At 38.7% G+C, this 20,999-nt stretch overlaps 1 protein-coding gene across 9 annotated transcripts in view; it reads right to left on the bottom strand.

Annotated features, from left to right (window-relative positions):
* SAMD12 (sterile alpha motif domain containing 12) overlaps positions 1–20,999 on the bottom strand; it is a 467,280-nt gene that overhangs the window by 274,154 nt on the left and 172,127 nt on the right. For 7 of the 9 annotated variants that reach the window (XR_013396953.1, XM_077942866.1, XM_077942868.1 and 4 more), the window contains exon 3: positions 13,684–13,813. Coding sequence is in view for 8 of the 9 variants with exons in the window: in XM_077942866.1 (XP_077798992.1) it covers positions 13,684–13,813 (130 nt within the window). In the remaining variant the exon portion in view is untranslated. The remainder of the gene's footprint in view (positions 1–13,683; positions 13,814–20,999) is intronic. The other 2 variants (XM_077942870.1, XM_077942863.1) reach the window with 1 other exon arrangement.

Here is a 20,999-nt window from a genome sequence, read left to right on the forward strand (position 1 = left end):
GTTTCAACTCCTTAATCCTCCCAACAAGCCTGTGTGGTGGGTTCTGTTGATGGTAAGTGCTCAGCTCCTCTAATTACCTTGAGTCACCCATTGAACTCTGAGCCTCACTTCTTCACCTGCAATAGCTTGCGAGATTGTTGAAAGCCACTAACTCTTTAGTACTGAGGAGTTCTACACACAGTTCTAGGCACCGGACAGGCATCACATGTACTGGACAGAACTAGAGTCCATGTGGTTCTCAGCAGAGCATCCTGCACATAGAAAACCTCCAAGAAACGATGGGCATTATTAGGGATGTCAGGGATTTTCTAAAGCAAGGCTGCTCCCATAGTAAGAATATTCCTGCTAGTTCTGATCTATGAAACAAATAGTTCATCTAGTGACAATTTCCACTCTTTTCCTGTCAAATATTATCACTAAATACATTTTGAATTTAGAGTATCAGTAAATGTGTCCTTGGAGCAGTGGTTTTCTTATGTGAGCCTACAAATTGGTGCTGTTCTGTGATGAAAATGGGAGAAATAAAAATAATGTATATTTTTTCTTCAAGCAAAAATCTGTCTTGAAACCATGAGTATTTTGTGTTAAAATTCCTTTGGTTTATAAAATGGTGGTGAGGGTACTTTTTAATTAAAAAATATTAATCGGCAAAATACAAAAGGTGGCAACTGTATGTCATTTGCAAAAACGCTTTCTGTAATTTAACTTGTCTATGAAATCCAAAAGTCTTGGATGCACTGATGAAGACTCAGACGAGCAGAATTTCAAGGAGAAGACAAGAGAGTATTGTTCTTTTGTCAGCAGTCATCTCTCAACAACAGGCAACACCATGCCTTTCTTTATAAGAATGCTTTGGTACCTCCAGATTATCCTTTCAGTGAAAAAAAAAAAACGCAAACATGGATTTTCAAACTTTATCTATAATTATCTATATTATGGATAAATATAAAACCATATCCATCCATCCATCTATCCATCCATCTGTCCATCCATCTTTAATATAAACGATCCTATAGACAGAATGGAAAAAATGTAGGATAACACTTTTATCTTTTCATTTTAAGAACGGTATGTAGTTTAAAAAATGTAAAAGTACACAAGTTTTTATAAACTAACTTTACTGAGACATAATTTATATACAATAAATCCCACATATTTGAAATATCAAGTAGATGATGCTTGACAAAAATACAAAACATTTTCACCTCTTTCACTCCCTTTTACAGTCAATCTCCCTTTTACCCCCTACTCTGGGCAACCAATGATTAGACTGCTATCCCTGCAAGTTAATCTTGCAAGCTCTAGAATTCCATATGACTAGAATCACATATTATGTTCCCTTTTGTGTTTAACGTGTTTCACCGAGCACAATGTGAGATTCACTCACGTTGCATGCATCAGTAATAGGTTCCTTTTTATAGCTGAGTAGAGGTTTTGGTATGAACACACAATTCATTTATGCTCCTCTTGATTGATATAAGGGTTGTTTAGAATGTTTGGCTATTCTAATTTCTTTTGAAATTATTGGACTATAATTTTTAAGAACATACTTTCCATTTCTCCTGGGTGGATACTTTTGAAATTATTGGACTATAATTTTTAAGAACATACGTTTCCATTTCTCCTGGGTGGATACCTCAGAGTGGAATTGCAGAATCATCTCATAAGTTTGTGATTAACTTCATAAGAAACTTGACATTTTCAAATCGGGTGACTCCATATTATACTCACATACAACATACATACAAGAGATTCATGTGTGCCACGTCCGCAGCAACAATGGGTATGGCTTAGTATTAGAATTTAAGCCATTCTACTGGGTGAAAAGTATTATCTCATTGTGGTTTTTATTTGCATTTTCTTGATGACTTAATATTTCTGAGCATACTCTCATGTGCCTTTTGGCCATTCTTATATTTTCTTTGTGAAGTATGGTTTCAAATCTTTTGCCCATATTATTGGTTATCTTCTTGAGTTTTAAATGTTCTTTATGTATTTTGTATACAAGTTCTTTTTAGATATATAATAAAAGTACTTTCTTCTTGTCTGTGGCTAGGCTTTTTCATTCCGTTGATGGATTCTTAGAAAAGCAGAAGGCTTTCAATTTTGATAAAGACCCATTTAGAAGCCAATTGTGGTGGTGTGCATCTGTAATCCCAGCTACACGTGAGGCTGGAGCCATGGGATCTCTTGTGCCAAGAGCTCAAGTCCAGCTTGGGCAACAGAGCAAGACCCTGTCTCAAAAACAATAACAAAGAAAGAAAAGAAAAGAAAAGAAATAAAAAGACCAATTTATCAATGTTTTTCTTTTAAACTAAGTGCTTCTGAGGACATGTCTAATAATTCCTTGCCTATCCCTAAGTGTGAAAATGTTCTCTTATGCTTCCTTCTAGAAATTGTATAGGATTAAGTTTTATATTTAGGTCCATTATTTATTTCGAATTAAATGTTGTGTATAGTGTGATGCAGGAGCTGAAGTTCATTTATCCAGTTATTCCAGTACCCTGTAGTGAAGAGACCACCCTTTCTCTCATTGAATTGCTTTGGCACGATTTTTGAAAAACATTTGGCCATATATATATGAGTATATTTATGGCATTTCTATTTTGTTCTACTGTTATAATCTACAAGTTAGTCTTTATTCCAGTATCATATTATCTTAATTATTGTTATTTTATAGTAATTCTTAAAATTAGGTGGGCAAGTCCTCAAAAGTTTGTTCTTTTTTCCATACGAGTTTCACTACTCTAACGTTTTTGCACTTCCATACAAATTTCAGAATCAATGTGTTCACTTTATTTTAAAAAATCTGGTGTTATACATGTATACATATGTAATAAACCTGCATGTTGTACACATGTACCCTAGAACTTAAAGTAAAATTAAAAAAAATCTGGTGTTATATTGATTGTGAATTTTAACATTGAATCTTCTAATCCACAAGTGTGGGATATCTCACCATTTATTTAGATCTTTAAGTTCTCTTAGCAATGTTTTACAGTTTTCTGTGTAGAGTCTTAGATATATTTTGTTTAGCTATTACATAGTAATCTTGTATTTCGTGTAGTAAGTTATATTATTAGTACTTGTAGGATTTTTTTTTTTCTTCGTACAGGTTAAGCATCCCTAATCTGAAAATCCAAGATCTGAAATGCTCCAAAATCCAAAACTTTTTGAACACCAGCATGAAGCTCAAAGGAAATGCTCACTGCAGCACTTCAGATTTTAAATTTTTAGATTAGAGAAGCTCAACTGGTATGTATTCTGCAAATATTCCAAAATCCAAAAAAAAAATACAAAACTGAAAACACTTCTGGTTCCATGTATTTTAGATAACACTCAACCTCTAGATCATACAGTTTTTTATATAAACCATTTGATCTATAAATAAAAATAATTTCACTTCTTCCTTTCTAATCTTTTTGTCTTTAGTTCTTTTTCTTGCTTTATTTCACTGGTCAGGGTCTTCAGAACAATATTTAATAGAAGGTAAGTAGCCAGGTGCGGTGGCTCATGCCTGTAATCCCAGCACTTTGGGAGGCTGAGGCGGGTGGATCACTTGAGGTCAGGAGTTCGAGACCAGCCTGACCCAACATTGTGAAACACTGTCTCTACTAAAAATACAAAAAATTAACTGGGAATGGTGGCAGATGCCTATAATCCCAGCTACTAGGGAGGCTGAGGAACGAGAACCTGGGAGGCAGAGGTTGCAGTGAGCCAAGATCATGCCACTGCACTCCAGCCTGGGTGACAGAGTAAGACACTGTCACACACACATAAAAATAAATTTTAAAAAATAAGGTAAGAAAAGCTAATGTCCTTGTCAAATTCTATAGAGAATTTTTTTTTAAACTATTTAGGGTGATGTTATCTGTAAGTTCACCATAAATGCTGTTTATCAAGATTTCTGTTATTTCTACTTTTCTGGTAATTTTTTTAAAAATTGTAGATCAACACTGAATTTTGTCAAATGCTTTCTCTGCATCTATTGAGAAGAATGTATATTGGACATACATACTATAAAGTGTTCTCTAGATGCCAGTTAGGTCTCGTTGATTGACAATGCTGTTCACATCATCAGAGAGTGATGTTGAAGTTTACAATGGTAATGGTAAATTTATCAATTTCTACCTGAATATTATCAGTGTTTGCCTTATGTATTTTGATGCTCTATGTTAAGAGTGCAAATGTTTAGAATTGTTATGTCTTCGTGGAGAATGTAACCCTATATCATTCTGTAATTGCCTCTTTTTTTTTTTTTTTTTTTTTGATGGAGTCTCGCTCTGTTGCCAGGCTGGAGGGCAGTGGCATGATCTCGGCTCACTACAACCTCTGCCTCCCGGGTTCAAGCGATTCTCCTGCTTCAGCCTCCTGAGTAGCTAGCACTACAGGTGCATGCCATCATGCCCTGCTAATTTTTGTATTTTTAGTAGAGACAGATTTCACCATATTGGCCAGGATGGTCTCAATCTCTTGACCTTGTGATCCACCAGCCTTGGCTTCCTAAAGTGCTGGGATTACAGGCATAAGCCACCACGCTCGGCCTAATTGCCCTCTTTATTCTTTTAACTCTTGTTCTAAAGTCTGCATTGTCTCAACTCAATATAAGTTTCTTGACTGTGTTTGTGTAATACATCTTTCTCCAATACTTTACTTTTAACCTGTGTCCTTAAAGTGTGTTTCTTCTAGAGAGCATATAGTTAGGTTTTTCTGCTCCTAATCTGACAATCTCTGTCTTTTAACTACTGTGTTAAGACTATTCACATTTAAGGTCATTATTGATAGACTTAAAATTTACCATCTTTATACTTTTCTATTCATTGCTCTTGTTTCACTCTTTTTTCTTTGACCTTTTCTGATTTTAACTGAGTATTTGATGCCATTTCATTTTATCTTCTCAACACACCAGTGATCTTTCCTTTATAAAAAAATTTTTAGTATTTGCCTTACAGTTAACAATATACGTAAGTAATCTAAGTCCACTTTCAAATAACACTACTCTTCACATGTATTTGCAGGTACTCATAACAAAGCATTCTCTATTCCTCCCTTCCATCCTTGTGACATTGCTGTTATTCATTTTACTTAACTCTATGGTATAAAATCCAGTGTATTATTGTTGTTATTGCTTTAACCAGTTAGCTTTTAGATCAATTAATAAGAAAAAAAAGGAATTTGTTTTACCTTCATTTATTCATTTTTGACATTCTTCCTTGCTTTCTATTGATTCCAGTTTCTGATCTGTATCATTTTTCTTCTGCCTGAAGAACTTTTATTATTTCTTGCCGGGCAGTTTGCTGACACTGAATTGCTTCAGTTTTTGTTTGTTTGGGCAAGTCTTTCCTTACTTTTCTTTTATGTTTGAAGAATAATTTTATTGGATATAGAATTGGCTAATTTTTTGTTTGTTTGTTTCAACCCTTTAAAGTTTTCACTCATTTTCTTCTTGCTTAAGAGGTTCTCATTAGAAGTGTCCTGTAATTCTTATCTCTTTTTCTCTGTAACTAAGGTATGTGATGTTTGTTTGTTTTTAAAATCTGACTCCTTTCAAAATTTTACCTTTGGGGTGTGTGTGTGTGTGTGTGTGTGTGTGTGTGTGTGTGTAAAGCAGTTCAAATATTTATCTTGTTTGGTGTTATCTGAAATTCTTGGATATGTGCTTTGATGTTTGTGATTAATTTTGGAAATTTGTTGTCATTACTATTTGAACTATTCTGTCTTCTCTTCTTCTTCTGACATTCTAGTAATGCATATGTTACATCTTTTAATATAATCCCACAATTCCTGGACGTTCTGCTCTGCTGTTTTCATTCATTTTACTCTTTGCATTTTAGTGTTGGTGGTTTCTATTGATTTACCTCCAAGTTCACTGATTCTTTTCATGGCTGTGTTGAGTCTACGGATGATCCCATTGAAGGCACTCTTATTCGCTGTCACCGTGTTTTTTATTTCCAGTATTTTCTTCTGATTGTCTATTAGTTCCACTTCTCTGTTACATTAGTCATCTGTTCTGGTATATAGTTTACATTTTGCATTACTGCCTTTAACATATTAATCATATTTACTTTAAATTTCCTATTTGATAAACCTAACATCTGTGTCATATCTGAATCTGGTTCTGATGATTACTTTGTCTCTTCAGTTTGTTATTTTCTTACCTCTTGGCATGCTTTGTAATTTTTTGTGTGTGTCTGAAACCTGGACATGTTGTATTTGGTAATAGGAACTTGGGAGGAGGCGTTTGGGGATATCCAATAAATAGTCCACTAGAACGAAGGAAGGGACTGGAAGATAGCATTATGCTTCATTGATGCCAGGAAGCAAGAATCTAATGGGGGCAGTCATCAGGAGCTTTCTTCAGCAAGAGTTTCTAACCTGGGAACCTAAGCAGGACCTAGGGGTGTGTTTCAGTCAAACTTCAACATAAACTTTCTTATTAAACTTTTCAACTACCAACTTACTGTGATAAGTCTTACCATAAAGCCTTACCCTGGGAACTAGAGATGAGATACCTAACCCAGATGAAGAGAACTAAGGAGGGCTTTCTATAGGAGGTGGTATCTAAAACTCAAGCCAGAAGGAAAACTGAATTATTCAGGTGAATGGGTGGGTGTCAGGATGGTAGTGAGTATGACATTTGCGAACCCTTCAAAGTAGTTCAGTGGGCCTTCAGCTTGAAGGAGGAGGGAGTACAGGCAATACCAAACACCATCACCATCACCCCTATCACCACCACCACTGACAACAGCCACCACTACCACCACTGCCACTGCCACTGCCACCATCACCGCCACAATAATCCAACATCTTGAACAGAAAAACAGACTGCTTTTTAAAACTATAAAATGCTCATCCCTGGAGGTGTTGAAGCAAAGGCTGTCCAAACACACAGTAGGGATGTCAGAAAGGGTACACAGGGGGACATGCGGCTATATTGTAAGGGGGACACTCAGCCTCCATTCTTCCTATTCCCTTGTGGAGGGACTTCCTGACTAATGCTCTTGGCCTCTCTCCTGCCCTCCATTTGGTACTCATTCAGCCCAGTCCCATGTTCTGTCCTCACTTGAGACATGTGTTCTGACCTAGTCTGCTTTCTGCCAAGCCTTAAAAGAGGCAGTGCTCAGTTGTGGTGGTGACTGGGATGATCCATTTAGAGAGGAAACATTCTTAGTAAATAAATTTGTCTACAGATATAAATTACACTCTCCGAAGACTTTTATCAGGAATGGAGCTGGTATTTTGAGGTCCATTGACCTACCACTTGTGTTTATTTCTCATTGAAAGGGTTTTTTTTTTTTCTTAAATTGACCCCATAAATCTTTGGATGACATCTAAAGTTGTTTCCAACACTCAGAGGTCTTTTCCCCTGGATCATCAAGAAAACAAAGTTCAGTACCCTTGGTTTAAGAATGCTGAGAAATAAATTATATATTTTAAAGTTAGTAAGTTTATAATTTGGAAAGCTAGTAAGTGTTCCATTAAAAGGGGTTAAAATGAAAAATCAATGGCTCTATTGGAAAACTAGGAGAAACAACTTATGCTCTAATCATATCAGAAACTTTACTATGTAAATATAAAATTATGCTCAAGTTTCAATAAGAGTATAGAGCAGTTGTTCTCACCCATAGGTGGGAACTGAACAATGAGATCACTTGGACTCGGGAAGGGGAACATCACATACCGGGGCCTATAATGGGGAGGGGGGAGGGGGGAGGGATTGCATTGGGAGTTATACCTGATGTAAATGACGAGTTGATGGGTGCTGACGAGTTGATAGGTGCAGCACAGCAACATGGCACAAGTATACATATGTAACAAACCTGCATGTTATGCACATGTACCCTAGAACTTAAAGTATATATATATATATAAAAAAAGTATAGAGCAGTTCACACAAAAAAGAAATGTGAAAAAACAAATACAAAGATATAGGAAAGCAGAACACAATATCCAGACGGGAAGTGATAAAGATGAGAAAATGTGTAGATAATGCACTGGATAGTTAAATATGTCTACATTTTGTTTGGTTATACTGGATTCTACTAAGTAGTATTCTCCTAAGTGCATTACAGAAAGTAATTATTCTAGTTCTTTTGACATTTGTTAACTACAGACCCCATTGGTCTCTACAGGGAACTCTAACCATAATAAAAGACTTGGAAGACAATCGCAGAAGGATCAAGGAATAGAACAGCTCAGAAAAATCAGCACTGAAGAGAACAGTGTAAGCAAATGCATGGAGCCACATTCCAAGGGTCCTAAAATGATAGTGATTTTTCCCTTTACTCAATAGCATATGCAGAACTGTCCAATTTCAAGGTGCTACATCTCAGAATATTTTTTAAAAGGAAAAGAAGTACAAGTGGGTGATAGTTGCAGCATAAAAAATGGACCAGAGGCATACATCTATTTTGCAGGTGATCATTTAGAAATATGATAAATCAATAGGAATCATTTGTAAGCGATACTCATATGACAACTATTTATTCTTGCAGACATCTAAAGGATACCCATGTTTTGTCCATGAAGTAGACCAAGGAAACCCTTTATACATTCAAAGCAGCTTTTAAAAAATATTTTATATTCTGGGGAGCTCTGAGTGCTTCACCTCTGAAAACAAGTCTTTAAAGTTGGCAGGGGAAGGAACCCTTCACAGACAGAGGATTTGAAGCCGAACGAGATGAGGTGATGTTAGCAACCACCACAGGAAGAAACTTCAAACCTGAAGAGATGCTCGACTGTGCATAAAAGAATCTGAAAGTGCCTGTGAGCTTACACCTGGCCCCAGTAGAGTCTCCTCATCAGCATTTCAAGCCAGGCCTCAGAAAACTAGGGACAGAATCTTGCAAGCACAGAAACATACACAAATTTCTTTGCTTCAAACCTAATCTCATGATTTCAGTCTATATATCCTAATGCTTCTCCAGTGTTCTAACCATCTTGTTCTTTTTAAAGTGTGCTTCTGCAGGGAGTTCATGCTACTAGTACAGCAGCACCCCCCTTAGCTAAGGTTTCGCTTCGTGCAGTTTCAGTTACTAGTGGTCAACTGTGGTCTGAAAATAGATGAGTACAGTACAATAAGATATTTCAAGAGACAGAGAGAGATATTTATCTAATTATTATTGTGGTATATTATTATTAATTGTTCTATTTTATCATTAGTTCTTGTTAATCTCTTATCGTACCTAATTTAAAAAATTATCATAGGTATGTATGTGTACACTATATAAATAGTGTTTGGTAATATCTATGGTTTCAGACATCCACTGGGCGTCCTGCTATGTCTCCCTTGCAGATAAGGGGGGTCTACTGTAGCTTCTCTTCTGATTAAACACATCTGCCGCCAAAGAGCAGGTATCTCCTGGGCACAATAAAATTACCAAAAATTTTGATATTGCAAAAGATTTTGAACACTGATAGGTTAAAATATGTCTAAAGTTTTCTTAGACTTTGAAGCACCTAAGGGAAAATTTTGTTTAGAATTTAAGGTTCTTCAAATAAACACAGAAACAAATGTTAATATAGTAGAACTCTTTGTACAAACAAATACAGACAATTTAAACAACTGAGGTTAAAGGGTAATTTTCAGAAAAGGTTAAAATCATGACTGTCATACAAATACGGAAGTGAACACATCTTTAAGATTTTAATTTAACTTATTAATGAGGAAACTGGCAAGATGTTAAAACCAGCTCAAAGGAGAATCTGAACAGCACACACAATTATAGATCAGGAAGACTGAAATAAATGTGTAAATGGGAGGTAAAACTCACCTTTTCCACAGTGGCTAGGGAAGTCAACTGAACCTCTATGGAACAGAATTTACATGTCAATGGACAAAAATTATATTGTATTACTCTCTGTTATCTATAACTCACAGAGTTATAAAGTTGCTCCCTAGAATCAAAGAATTAGATAACCCAAATGTTGTGCTATAGATGACAATGCATAGCTTTCCGTGGAAGCACAATTTTTTCCCTACATGGATCATGATTATTTTATTTACCACTATATTCTGAAAACCTGGTATATGGTAGATAGTCCATAAATACTTGCTAAAAGGATGAATGAATGTCCACTATATGAGTCATTAAGCTAGTCATTAAGTTAGGCCCTTCACATTCATCATCCCATTTAATCTTCCCCCAAATTCTTTAAGATAAATATTATCATTTTACTGACAAGAAACTAACGTGTGGCATCATGTGGCATCATGTTTCTATTACATGTCAAAGGCTGGGGTAGAGGGCAGGCAGGATTTGACTCAGACCTATGTGCAGAAAACCTCTCTCTGTTTTCTTCTTCTTTTTCTCTCCATTTAATATATGTCTTTTTTATTTACCATCACTGGACCACGTGCCTCTAAATCAAGAGATGTTTGTATACAACACTGATATAACATGCTTCCTCAATGAGCATGATATAGGAGATCCTTGCTTTAAGAAAAATAAAAGAACAGCAGCACTCAAGAGAATCTAAGCATAAATAAGAGACACATGAACAATCTTTTCTTCAGCCTTAAAGAGTAGCACAGGACATTTACCAGCCCAGAATGTTTTGTTTCCCATAGATGCTCCTTTCCCTCCTTTCCCAGGATAATGAAGCTGGATGAATTCAACATTGTGTGTATCGTTTTGTGATCACAGATACCATCAGGACAACACTTGGAAAAGAGCAGCAGCTCACATGCATTGTATGCTCATTGTGACTGTGGACTACCTTCACAGCAACACTATGAGGTAGATACTATTAGCATCTCCTCCTCTGCAGGTGAAGAAAGCTGACGTGCACCCAGCAACCTTTACAAAATCACAAGGCTATGATGCAGCTCTGGGCTGCGACCTGGTACTTGTAACCATTCCCCTGTCCTCTCTAAAGCCACTCTCTTGTCTGCATAGCCTGGTGAGGTTTGCTCTGTCATCACATCTTGAGTTTTACAAACCTCTTTGCCCTTTTCATCACAGCCTCCAAGAGTACTGGGATTCCCACAGCTTCTAGCATCATAGGGCTGGTAAATGCACACTGGCTGAAGTCCTGAAAGCTATTTTCTGGCCACTTGGCACTTGTGATCATTTGGGTATTTTGCATTCACTCTTAGAGAGGCAGGGGCCAGAGAACAGGGGAAGAGAGTGGTCTTCTGAGGTTTCAAACAGGTGAATGTCAAAAAGATGTAGACCAAAAGTTAATCTGAAATCATTCTCTCTGTTCCCTAAGTCCCCAAATAATTCCCTGCTTTCTTCTTCTTGCCAGAAAATAGGCTGCCCTTAAAAGGAAATAACAGCATGTTTTTCGACACCTCCAGGTGAGTCCTGACATGAATAATAGCACAATGCCAGCATGGAAAAGGAGTCAATCAACGGTTAGCTTAGTGGTTTACCTATATTATTTCATTTAATGTTCACAATGTCTCTCTGAGCCAGGTACTATCATCTTTATTTTGGAGATGAGGAAGTGAGGTTAAGTAACTTGCCCAGGTTAAGCAGCTTGCCAAGATCCCAAGAAAGTTATGATTTCCCAATACCAGGTGTGTTTCATGAAGACCAAGTCTGCCACCAAAAACATATGACAACTGTTTGAAATACATACCTCATTTCCACACTCCTGTCCTCATGTCACTTAGCAGAAAACCTTGGGAAGTGGGACCATTTATTCCATACGCACTGAAGCATGAATCTTTATTTCTGAGGACTGTAAGGCTCATCCTCTTCAAACCATTATAAATGCTTATCCTTCCCTCAAGGGGACCTCATAATTCTCACCCCTAATAAAAGATAACACTGCTTTCAAATAAGATCATGAAAAAGGCTTTGCCATTACTATCGCACAGGCATTAAGAAACATTAAGCAGCCATTATCTGATGAAGGCTACCATAATCAGGCAAATGGTTACTAACTGATTGATTACGTTTAGGAGTAGAATAACTGACCCTAGATGGGCTTTTCTTATACTCTTAAGGGAGGAACTAAGAAAATGAAATGTAGACACTTGGAATCGAAACTAAGTACCCACGCTGCCTTCCGAATTTCATAGATTTCATCCAAAAGGGCCATTGGCTCTAGTTGGGAGTGGCAGAGAAGAAATGCATAAAGGACCCTTTTTATATTTAAAATAGAAGGATTTTACTCTCTTGTTTGTTAACTCAGCTTCAGCTACAATTGGGTGTTTTCCCTATATATTTAGACATATCAATGTGGTCGGCAGGAATCTAGGATCATCTAGCTCAGCATTTTTTTAAACATTTAGTGCTTAAATGTTTTAAAAAAGTTTTTTTTTTTTAAATCAAGTTTTCAAAATCAATCAAGTTTTCTGTGTGTTTCAAATATATACAACAGACATAAAGGGAGCGGCTTTGGTTCACACACCCGCCTCTACCCAAAGCACACCCATGTCCCTTTGGCCACGTCCATGAAACACACTTAGAAGACCACCGACTAAGACCTCTTCTAAGAAGGTGAACTGACCTGCCCTAGATCTCACAGATACAGCCTAAGAGCGGAACTGCAAAAATAAATACTTTCTGCTTAACAAGTCCCTTTTCATAGTAATGGGGTGAACAGACCAAGAGAGATTAGGATTTGTCATGATAGAACGTATGGGTTTGGAAAGAGGTTTGTCATCTAGAGTGTTCAGCTATTTCATGACAAGTCACTTTACCACCAGAGTGAAATCATTTTCCCAGAAAAAAAGATCTGGACTAGAAACGACTTCTTAACATTAGTTCCCCCTTGAAGCTATACAGTTTTGGTTTACAGAGTGTATCCTCAGTCCTATCTTTCACTGCACCATTTGTGAAAGGAAAAGAGAAGTGTTGGCCACATACAAATAGAATCTTAGGGTGAAAGGGCAGGCAAGGTCTGGAAAAGCCCCCTTACTCTGATGGGCTACCACAGTGGGCATATTTGCTCCATCTTGCTCACTCTGTCCCCCAATTGAGAGACTTGATCTGAAGGTCCTTTATGGTTCACTATCCTGTTCTATTTTCTGCTTTCAAGTACTTATTGACCTCCACATGTAATATTTGAACACCCTTGATCTAAATGGAATCGTAATCTGTGCCTTGAAAGTATTCATCCCAAGGGCAGAGAGTTAGTATTATTATATTCCATTTCGGAAACTTGCAACATTGCTAGGTGCAGATACTAGAAGATGGTCAACAGGGAAACAGATGCCCAGAGGACAGGAGTGTCAGGGAAACTGACTTTTCCCCTGGACTCTTTCACGTGATTGGATACAGGTATATAGCTCACCCAGTCAAAGAAGTCAATATACATTAAACATTTTTTCTTAAACATTTTTTAAAAAGCATTTTCCTACTTAGAATCCTTTTCTCCTTAGAAGATCTACATAGTGATTCCATAGCCAAGTTCATGTGAAAGACTTCCTTCTTTCCTTTCTCTCTGATTGGTGTGCTCTTATTTCCTCTAGGATCCCCCAATCCTGCACCCTGATTCTCATATACTTTTACAATGGATGCTCAAAATTCACAGTTTTCTATAATAACCATGTATGTTTGTTAAATAGCATGGCTCACATGGATCTGGAATTTATCACCCCTTTGAAAGTAAACCCATGTCAGAAAATTTCAGCAAGAAGATATTGTTTCATTGGTAAGGGTATGGGAAAGGCCATCATGACTGGGAGAAAGAAAGGGAGTGAAATATCTGGGATACTGCATACTTTACCAGTTATGTCATGCTGTTTGAATGACTCACTGTAGATCTGATACTGATTCGGACAATGTTTCTTCAACCACTTGCAGACATCCTGCTGGGTCCATAGAGCCACCGGTTTAGACAGCTTCACTGTAGCTGACTATAAATAAAGAAGGAAAAGAAGATCTGTCAATGCTGGCCTCATGCCTAGGAAGACACTCTAGTTAAAAGTCTTAAGAATGTGTTAAAGGCTACAGACTGGATTCCCCAAAGATAAATATCTAGTTCTTGTCTTCCTCCTAACCTCTGCAGACCTTCTCAATACTGCTGTAAAGTACAAAGAAAAGGTCCAGGTGGAGAAGCTGTGAAAATGATCTAACCATCTCTGCTGAGAAAAAATGCCAAGGAATCCCTAGGAAGTAGTGTTTTTTAATGAATACTCTAGCAGAAAACAAGGGGTTGCTAAGCAATTAATTACATTATAGGGGAGAAATAGCTGTGGCCCCAAGTGCGTTTCTTTGTATTCCAAGAAGGTATTTATCTCTTGCTGTCCCTGACTTTTCTAGAGCCTAGTACAACACTGGTTCCAGGAAGTGCTAATAATAATTTTAGGAATGAATGTTATTGGATTTAGATAACTGCATACTAAGAACTGCAAGTCTGCCTGGGGGCTCTGGACTTAGGGTGGCCCTGAAATGGTCAGGAGCATTAGTTATACCAAAGTGGGGAAGCAAAAAGTCAATTCCACCAGGATGTGGAGAGCAGTAATAAGATAATGGGGGCAGTTAGGCTTTATACAGAAGCCAACTAGTCAAGGTCTTTTTTTTGTTCATTGGATTTTTCAGGGAAGTATTAATGAGGAAAACACACACACACACACACACACACACACACACACACACACACACACACAGAGGGAGTGAGAAGAGCTTAGCCTTTGACAAATGATGGATTACAAATACATTTATTAGTGAATAAGCATCAATTTCATGCCAGATGATGGTCTCCCTCAGAGATCCCAGGAATTTGGTTTTGGACAGATTAATGCTTCACTATCTGGAATTTTTATCATGCTGGATCAGTGTTTGCCAAGAAAGTAAAGCCATCCTATCGGAAGCTGTTTGAAGGCTCCTGGGTGGTACAAGGACGTGGCCATTATTATCCCTGCACTTCACCATAGGCATCATTTCCTTCCACTTCTCTATCAAATCTTTCAGATTAAGGCAAGGGGAGAGCCTTCATTTGGTAGGAGTGTGATTGTAACACCTGCTGACATGTTTGTTGTTGTTGTTTCCTTGGCAAAGAAATGGCTTGCTTCAGTCTCAGAATCTTAAAAAAAAAAAAAAAGAAGTATATCTAGCATCTAATAACTTTTAAAAACTTTTTAGTACATTTAAAGTTACCCTTTATTTGATGGCAAATAAATTATGGCAAAATAAATTTTATTTTCTGTAGCAATATCTTCTTAGCTTTCTAAACAAATTTGAGTTTAAAGAAACAACTATCCCAGAGGCCAATTTTTAGTAAAAAAAAGAAACAATGGTGCAGATGATGAGAGAGTCATAGTGAAAACAGTGGAAGCAATATGGAAGCGATTCAAGGTTGGAAAGCACAACGCTCATGTGTTTTTTTTTATTTGTATATTTCCAGTCATATGAGTCCTTAGGTCATAGCTTTCACAATAATCACAATGCAGATCACTTTTTATTTTGTACTGTGATATTTTTCTTTTATTAATTGTGGTAGATTGTGTTTTCCAAAGATGATTTTATATATGTCCATATATTCATATATGTATGTTTTCATATAGACATATATACACATACATATGTATCTGCTTTTCATTCAACGGGACTGACATTTATTTCTTCCACTAACATGTGGGGTTGATGCTCCCTCTGATTCCATTTCAGCAGGGTATGTGACCTTCCTGACCAATGTAGTACAGTGGAATTGATGCTATGTGACTTCTGAGGCTAGGTCATAAAAAAGACACAGTTTCTGCCTGATTCGCTCTCTGGCACTGACCTTTGGAAACCCACCTTCATGCTGTGGGGAAGCCCAGGCCACATGGAGAGACCATGTGTAGGAGTTTTGGCCAATTTGCCAGCTAAGGTCTCAGTTGACAGTCATCACCAATGACCAGACAAATGAATGAACAAGCCTCGGATGATTCCAGCCACCAGCCTTCAAATCTTCCAGCCGAGGCCCCCAGATACCACAATAGAGAGTCAAGCCATCTTTGCAGTGCCCTGAGTAAATCCCTGACCCACATAATCCATGAGCATCGTAAACAGTTGTCTAATGCCACTAAGTTCTGGGGTAAATTGTTTTGCAATCCTAGTAAATGGAATACGTGGTGATGTTGGGAGGGTGAGCTCTGTTATAATTTTGTGTTCCCCAGAGTGTTTTGCTTTCAGCAGATGTCGTGTATATCCACAAGGATTAAGTGAATGAATTAATGAATGAAACAGCATTCACAGACATAGCTTGCTATTTAATCAGCAGTGACTTTCACGTTCAGCCCTTGCTTCTCTACACTGCTGTGTGTTGTGCCTACATGGCTCCTAATGAAACATGCCTGCAGCCCTTCATACTAGGGTAATGGGCTGCAGCCATTTTCCCTCTAACCTCTGTGGGAAACCATACTGACTTTGCCTAATTTTGATGAGAGAGGAAGACGTTGGGCATGGAGGGTATAAATGAATAAATATTTTTATCGTTGATGATGTTTAGGTTTTCTTTTTCTCTTTGCTCATCATCACGTCCTTTCCTTTGCACGATTAGGAAACTAGAATTTTAGATCTTTTAGCTAGAAATCACTTACCACCAGGTTTCACAAGTCAGCACCTCTGAATCTAGTTCTTTCCTGCTCTACAAATGTTCCTTCAGATTAGCTGAATGAGTTTATAGCTGACACATCATTACCCTGAAACTCTTGCAAGTAAAGCTAATCACATCTTTTGAAAATTCCTGTCAACCAGTCACAGAAGGCTATAAGCAAGGAAGGGAAAGGCAGAAGGATAAAGTTGCTTACACATTAATATACTAAACTTTTTCCTTCTTGGAAGGTCATGCTTTAAGTTGCTCATTTCCTGGGAAAGGGAGGACACTCAGCCTCAACTGGGCTTCAGGTGGAGATTTACCCAAACACACCAAGCTGACTCAGAATGCATCCTCACGAGCCCACCCTGTATGCTTTTTGTCATGCGCATCCCTGTGAAGAGACCACCAAACAGGCTTTGTGTGAGTAATAAAGCTCTTTAATCACCTGGGTGCAGGCGGGCTGAGTCCGAAAAGAGAGTCAGCGAAAGGAGATAAGGGTGGGCCAGTTTTATAGGATTTGGGTAGGTAAAGGAAAATTACAGTCAAAGGGTGGGCAGGAGTGGGGGTCACAAAGTGCTCAGTGGGGGAGCTTTTTGAGCCAGGATGAGCCAGGAAAAGAACTTTCACAAGGTAATGTCATCACTTAAGGCAAGGACGGGCCATTTGCACTTCTTTTGTGGTAGAATGTCATCAGTTAAGGCGGGCCAGGGCATTTTCACTTCTGTTGTGATTCTTCAGTTACTTCAGGCCATCTGGGCAGACGTGCAAGTCACGGGGGATGCGATGGCTTGGCTTGGGCTCAGAGGCCTGACACTTTTGTTCTAAGTTTTCCTTTTATCATGAATTCAGAGCTTCTGAGGCTAACACTCAAGGAGCTGCTTTGCTTTATCCTTCAGCATATGCTCTTAGTAGGCATATACTAGTAAGAGCATATACTCAAAACTTTAGGCATAGATTTTTAAGACTGTATGAGGCTGGGCACAGTGGCTCATGCCTGTAATCTCAGCACTTTGGGAGGCTGAGGCAGGCAGATCACCTGAGGTCAGGAGTTCAAGACCAGCCTGGTCAACATGGTGAAATCCTATCTCTACTAAAAATACAAAAATTAGCCAGGCATGGTGGCATGCACCTGTAATCCCAGCTACTTGGGAGGCAGGAGGATTGCTTGAACCTGGGAGGTGGAGATTGCCTTGAGCAGAGATTGTGCCATTTTACACCAGCCTGGGTGATAGAGCGACACTGTCTCATAAAATAAAAATCACTGTCTCAAAAAAAAAAAAAAAAAAGTTAAGATGGTATGAACCTACAGAAACGACTCCATGTAAACAGGCATAATAAGTAAAATGAGGGGAATAAAGATTCCTACCTTTTGTCTCTTCTTAATCAGATGGTAATAAAAGTATTGATACCATTTATCAGGTGATTCTTAGCCTTGGTATTTTAATAAAATTACTGTTAGTTTGCCACACCTTAAGAGCTGTAATGACTCCAGTTACCCCAGTCTGCTTCTTCTTTTGGGATTCTCAGAGCTGACTTTGATTTGTTCTGCCTGAACTTCTTTTTGTAGCATCCAGGGTCAACCTCAGTTACTCCCCCTTCCATCAACATTTCCTCCATCCCCAACAGCTACCAAATGTTGGGAGTGAATGTCATAATCTGATTCATTTAAAGAGCTTACACTTTACTTCCATGTGCAATTAGAACAACAAGAAGTACATGTTAAACCATGCCAGTTGAATTCAACATATTGTCCCACTGAAGGTGGGAAAGGAGAGGCAGAGCTGTCAACGCCTTCAACCGCCTCCTTTCCTCAACATCCAACCCCTACACTCTATTCACAGCCATCCCTAGACAATGACTTTCTCTGATATGCTGCTGGGTTTTTTTTCCCCGCTGTAGGGGCCTAAGCCTAAATAATAATAGTTCATAAAGCAAAGAAATAAAGCATTTCACATTTACTAGAAACAGTAAACTCATAAGAAAAAAACATCTTGCCCAACGGCAAACATTAAAAAAACATTTGCCCCAGTTCTCTTTCTCCATGTTCATGTCTACCACATCATTCTCTGAATTTACAACCCTGGAGACAACTTTGGTTTATTTTGCTGCCCTGAAACAGGCCCGAGGCAATTTGTTATCTTAACCCCTATGCATAGTGACACCAAGCAGAATTCCAGACATTTCCTTTCTGAATTGGTCCTGGCCTTGCTACAGACAAACTGAAAGTGCATTTCAGATGCTTTTCCTTTCTGATGCCTTTCTGTTTTACAGGAAGAACTCACTTTATGCAAAATACACATTCCTGAGAGAAAGGTTGTTTGCAAATTACTTTTTTCTGGCAAATGATTTCTATTTTAATTTACTCTTATATAATAAATTCAGTTATGTTTTACAGTAATTCTGATTTGTATTTAACTGGAAAGGACTCTGAAACATGAAGTTTTAAGTTCTCCAAGGTAAACTTGAAGCTTTTCTGCTAAGTAACAGAATAATTAAATGCTTTAAAGAAGTTTGAAATTGAAAGAACTATTGCAAAATGCCTTTAAAGTTAAATTTTTATTTTGTGATTCAATTATCCCTTAGCTTATCTGCTTTACAATATAAATTCTCTTTTAATTTACTGGGCTTTGATTTATAAGAGAACACTACAATTGTAAGATCCCAATGGTTGTACAAACTCTTAACTAGGTGAGCCCAGTTGGTTGATTATAAAATAGAGAATGCTTAGACTGTTTACCTTCATTGGCAGGACAAAGTAAGCTTTATGGCCAAATTTCAAAAAGTATAAACATATTTTTAGTATCTCATTATAAGCAAGTGTTTGCAAGCTCTAAGTGTCAGGTCTCTGAGCCTAAGCCAAGCCATCGCATCCCCTGTGACTTGCACGTATATGCCCAGATGGCCTGAAGTAACCGAAGAATCACAACAGAAGTGAAAATGCCCTGTCCTTGCCTTAACTGATGACATTCCACCACAAAAGAAGTGCAAATGGCCCGTCCTTGCCTTAAGTGATGACATTACCTTGTGAAATTCCTTTTCCTGGCTCAAAAAAACTCCCCCACTGAGCACCTTGGGACTCCCACTCCTACTCGCCAGAGAGCAACCCCCCTTTGACTGTAATTTTCTTTTACTTACCCAAATCCTATAAAATGGCCCCACCCCTACCTCCCGTTGCTGACTCTCTTTTCGGACTCAGCCAACCTGCACCCAGGTGATTAAAAAGCTTTATTGCTCACACAAAGCCCGTTTAGCCCGTTTGGTGGTCTCTTCACAGGAACGCGCATGACATTTTGGTGCCAAAACCCGGGATAAGATTTTGGTGCTGTGACTTGGATTGGGGGACTTCCCTTGGGACATCAATCCCCTGTCCTCCTGCTCTTTGCTCCATGAGAAAGATCCACCTACGACCTCATGTCCTCAGACTGACCAGCCCAAGGAACATCTCACCAATTTTAAATCTGATAAGTGGCCTCTTTTTACTCTCTTCTCCAACCTCTCTCACTATCCCTCTACCTCTTTCTCCTTTCAATCTTGACGCCACACTTCAATCTTTTCCTTCTCTTAATTTCAGTTCCTTTCCTTTTGTGGTAGAGACAAAGGAGATGCGTTTTATCCGTGGACCCAAAACTCCGGCGCCGGTCACAGACTTGGGAAGACAGTCTTCCCTTGGTGTTTAATCACGTGGAGATTCCTGCCTGATAATTCACCCATGTTTCAGAGGTGTCTGACCATGCAGGGACGCCTGTCTTCGTCCTTCACCCTTAGCAGCAAGCACCACTTTTCTTGGGGGGGCAAGAACCCCCGACCCCTTTTCTCCCTGTCTCTACCCCTTCTCTGCTTTTCTGGGGGGAAAGAACCCCCCAACCCCTTATCTCCATGCCCCGACCCTTATCTCCGTGCCCTGACCCCTTATCTCCGTGCCCTGACCCCTTATTTCCGTGCCCCAACCCCTTATGTCTGCACTCTTTCCTGCTTTTCTGGAGGGCAAGAACCCCCTGACCCCTTATCTCCATGCCCCGACTCCTTATCTCTGCGTCCCGACCCCTTTCCCACTTTTCTAGAGGGCAAGAACCCCCCAACCCCTTCTCTCCATGTCTCTACTCTCCTTTTTCTCTGGGCTTGCCTCCTTCACTATGGGCAACCTTCCACCCTCCATTCCTCCTTCTTCTCCCTTAGCCTGTGTTCTCAAGAACTGAAAACCTCTTCAACTCACACCTGACCTAAAACCTAAATGCCTTATTTTCTTCTATAATGCTGCTTGACCCCAATACAAACTCGACAGTAGTTCCAAATAGCCAGAAAATGGCACTTTCAATTTTTCCATCCTACAAGATCTAAATAATTCTTGTCGTAAAATAGGCGTGCCTAAAATAGGAGGTGCCTGACGTCCATGCATTCTTTTACACATTGGTCCCTCCCTAGTCTCTGTTGCCAATGCAACTTGTCCCTAATCTTCCTTCTTTCCCTCCCGCCTGTCCCCTCAGTCCCAACCCCAAGTGTCGCTGAGTCTTTCTAATCTT

The sequence above is a fragment of the Macaca mulatta genome, chromosome 8, assembly GCF_049350105.2.
Source record: "Macaca mulatta isolate MMU2019108-1 chromosome 8, T2T-MMU8v2.0, whole genome shotgun sequence".
Classification (NCBI taxonomy): Eukaryota; Metazoa; Chordata; class Mammalia; order Primates; family Cercopithecidae; genus Macaca; species Macaca mulatta.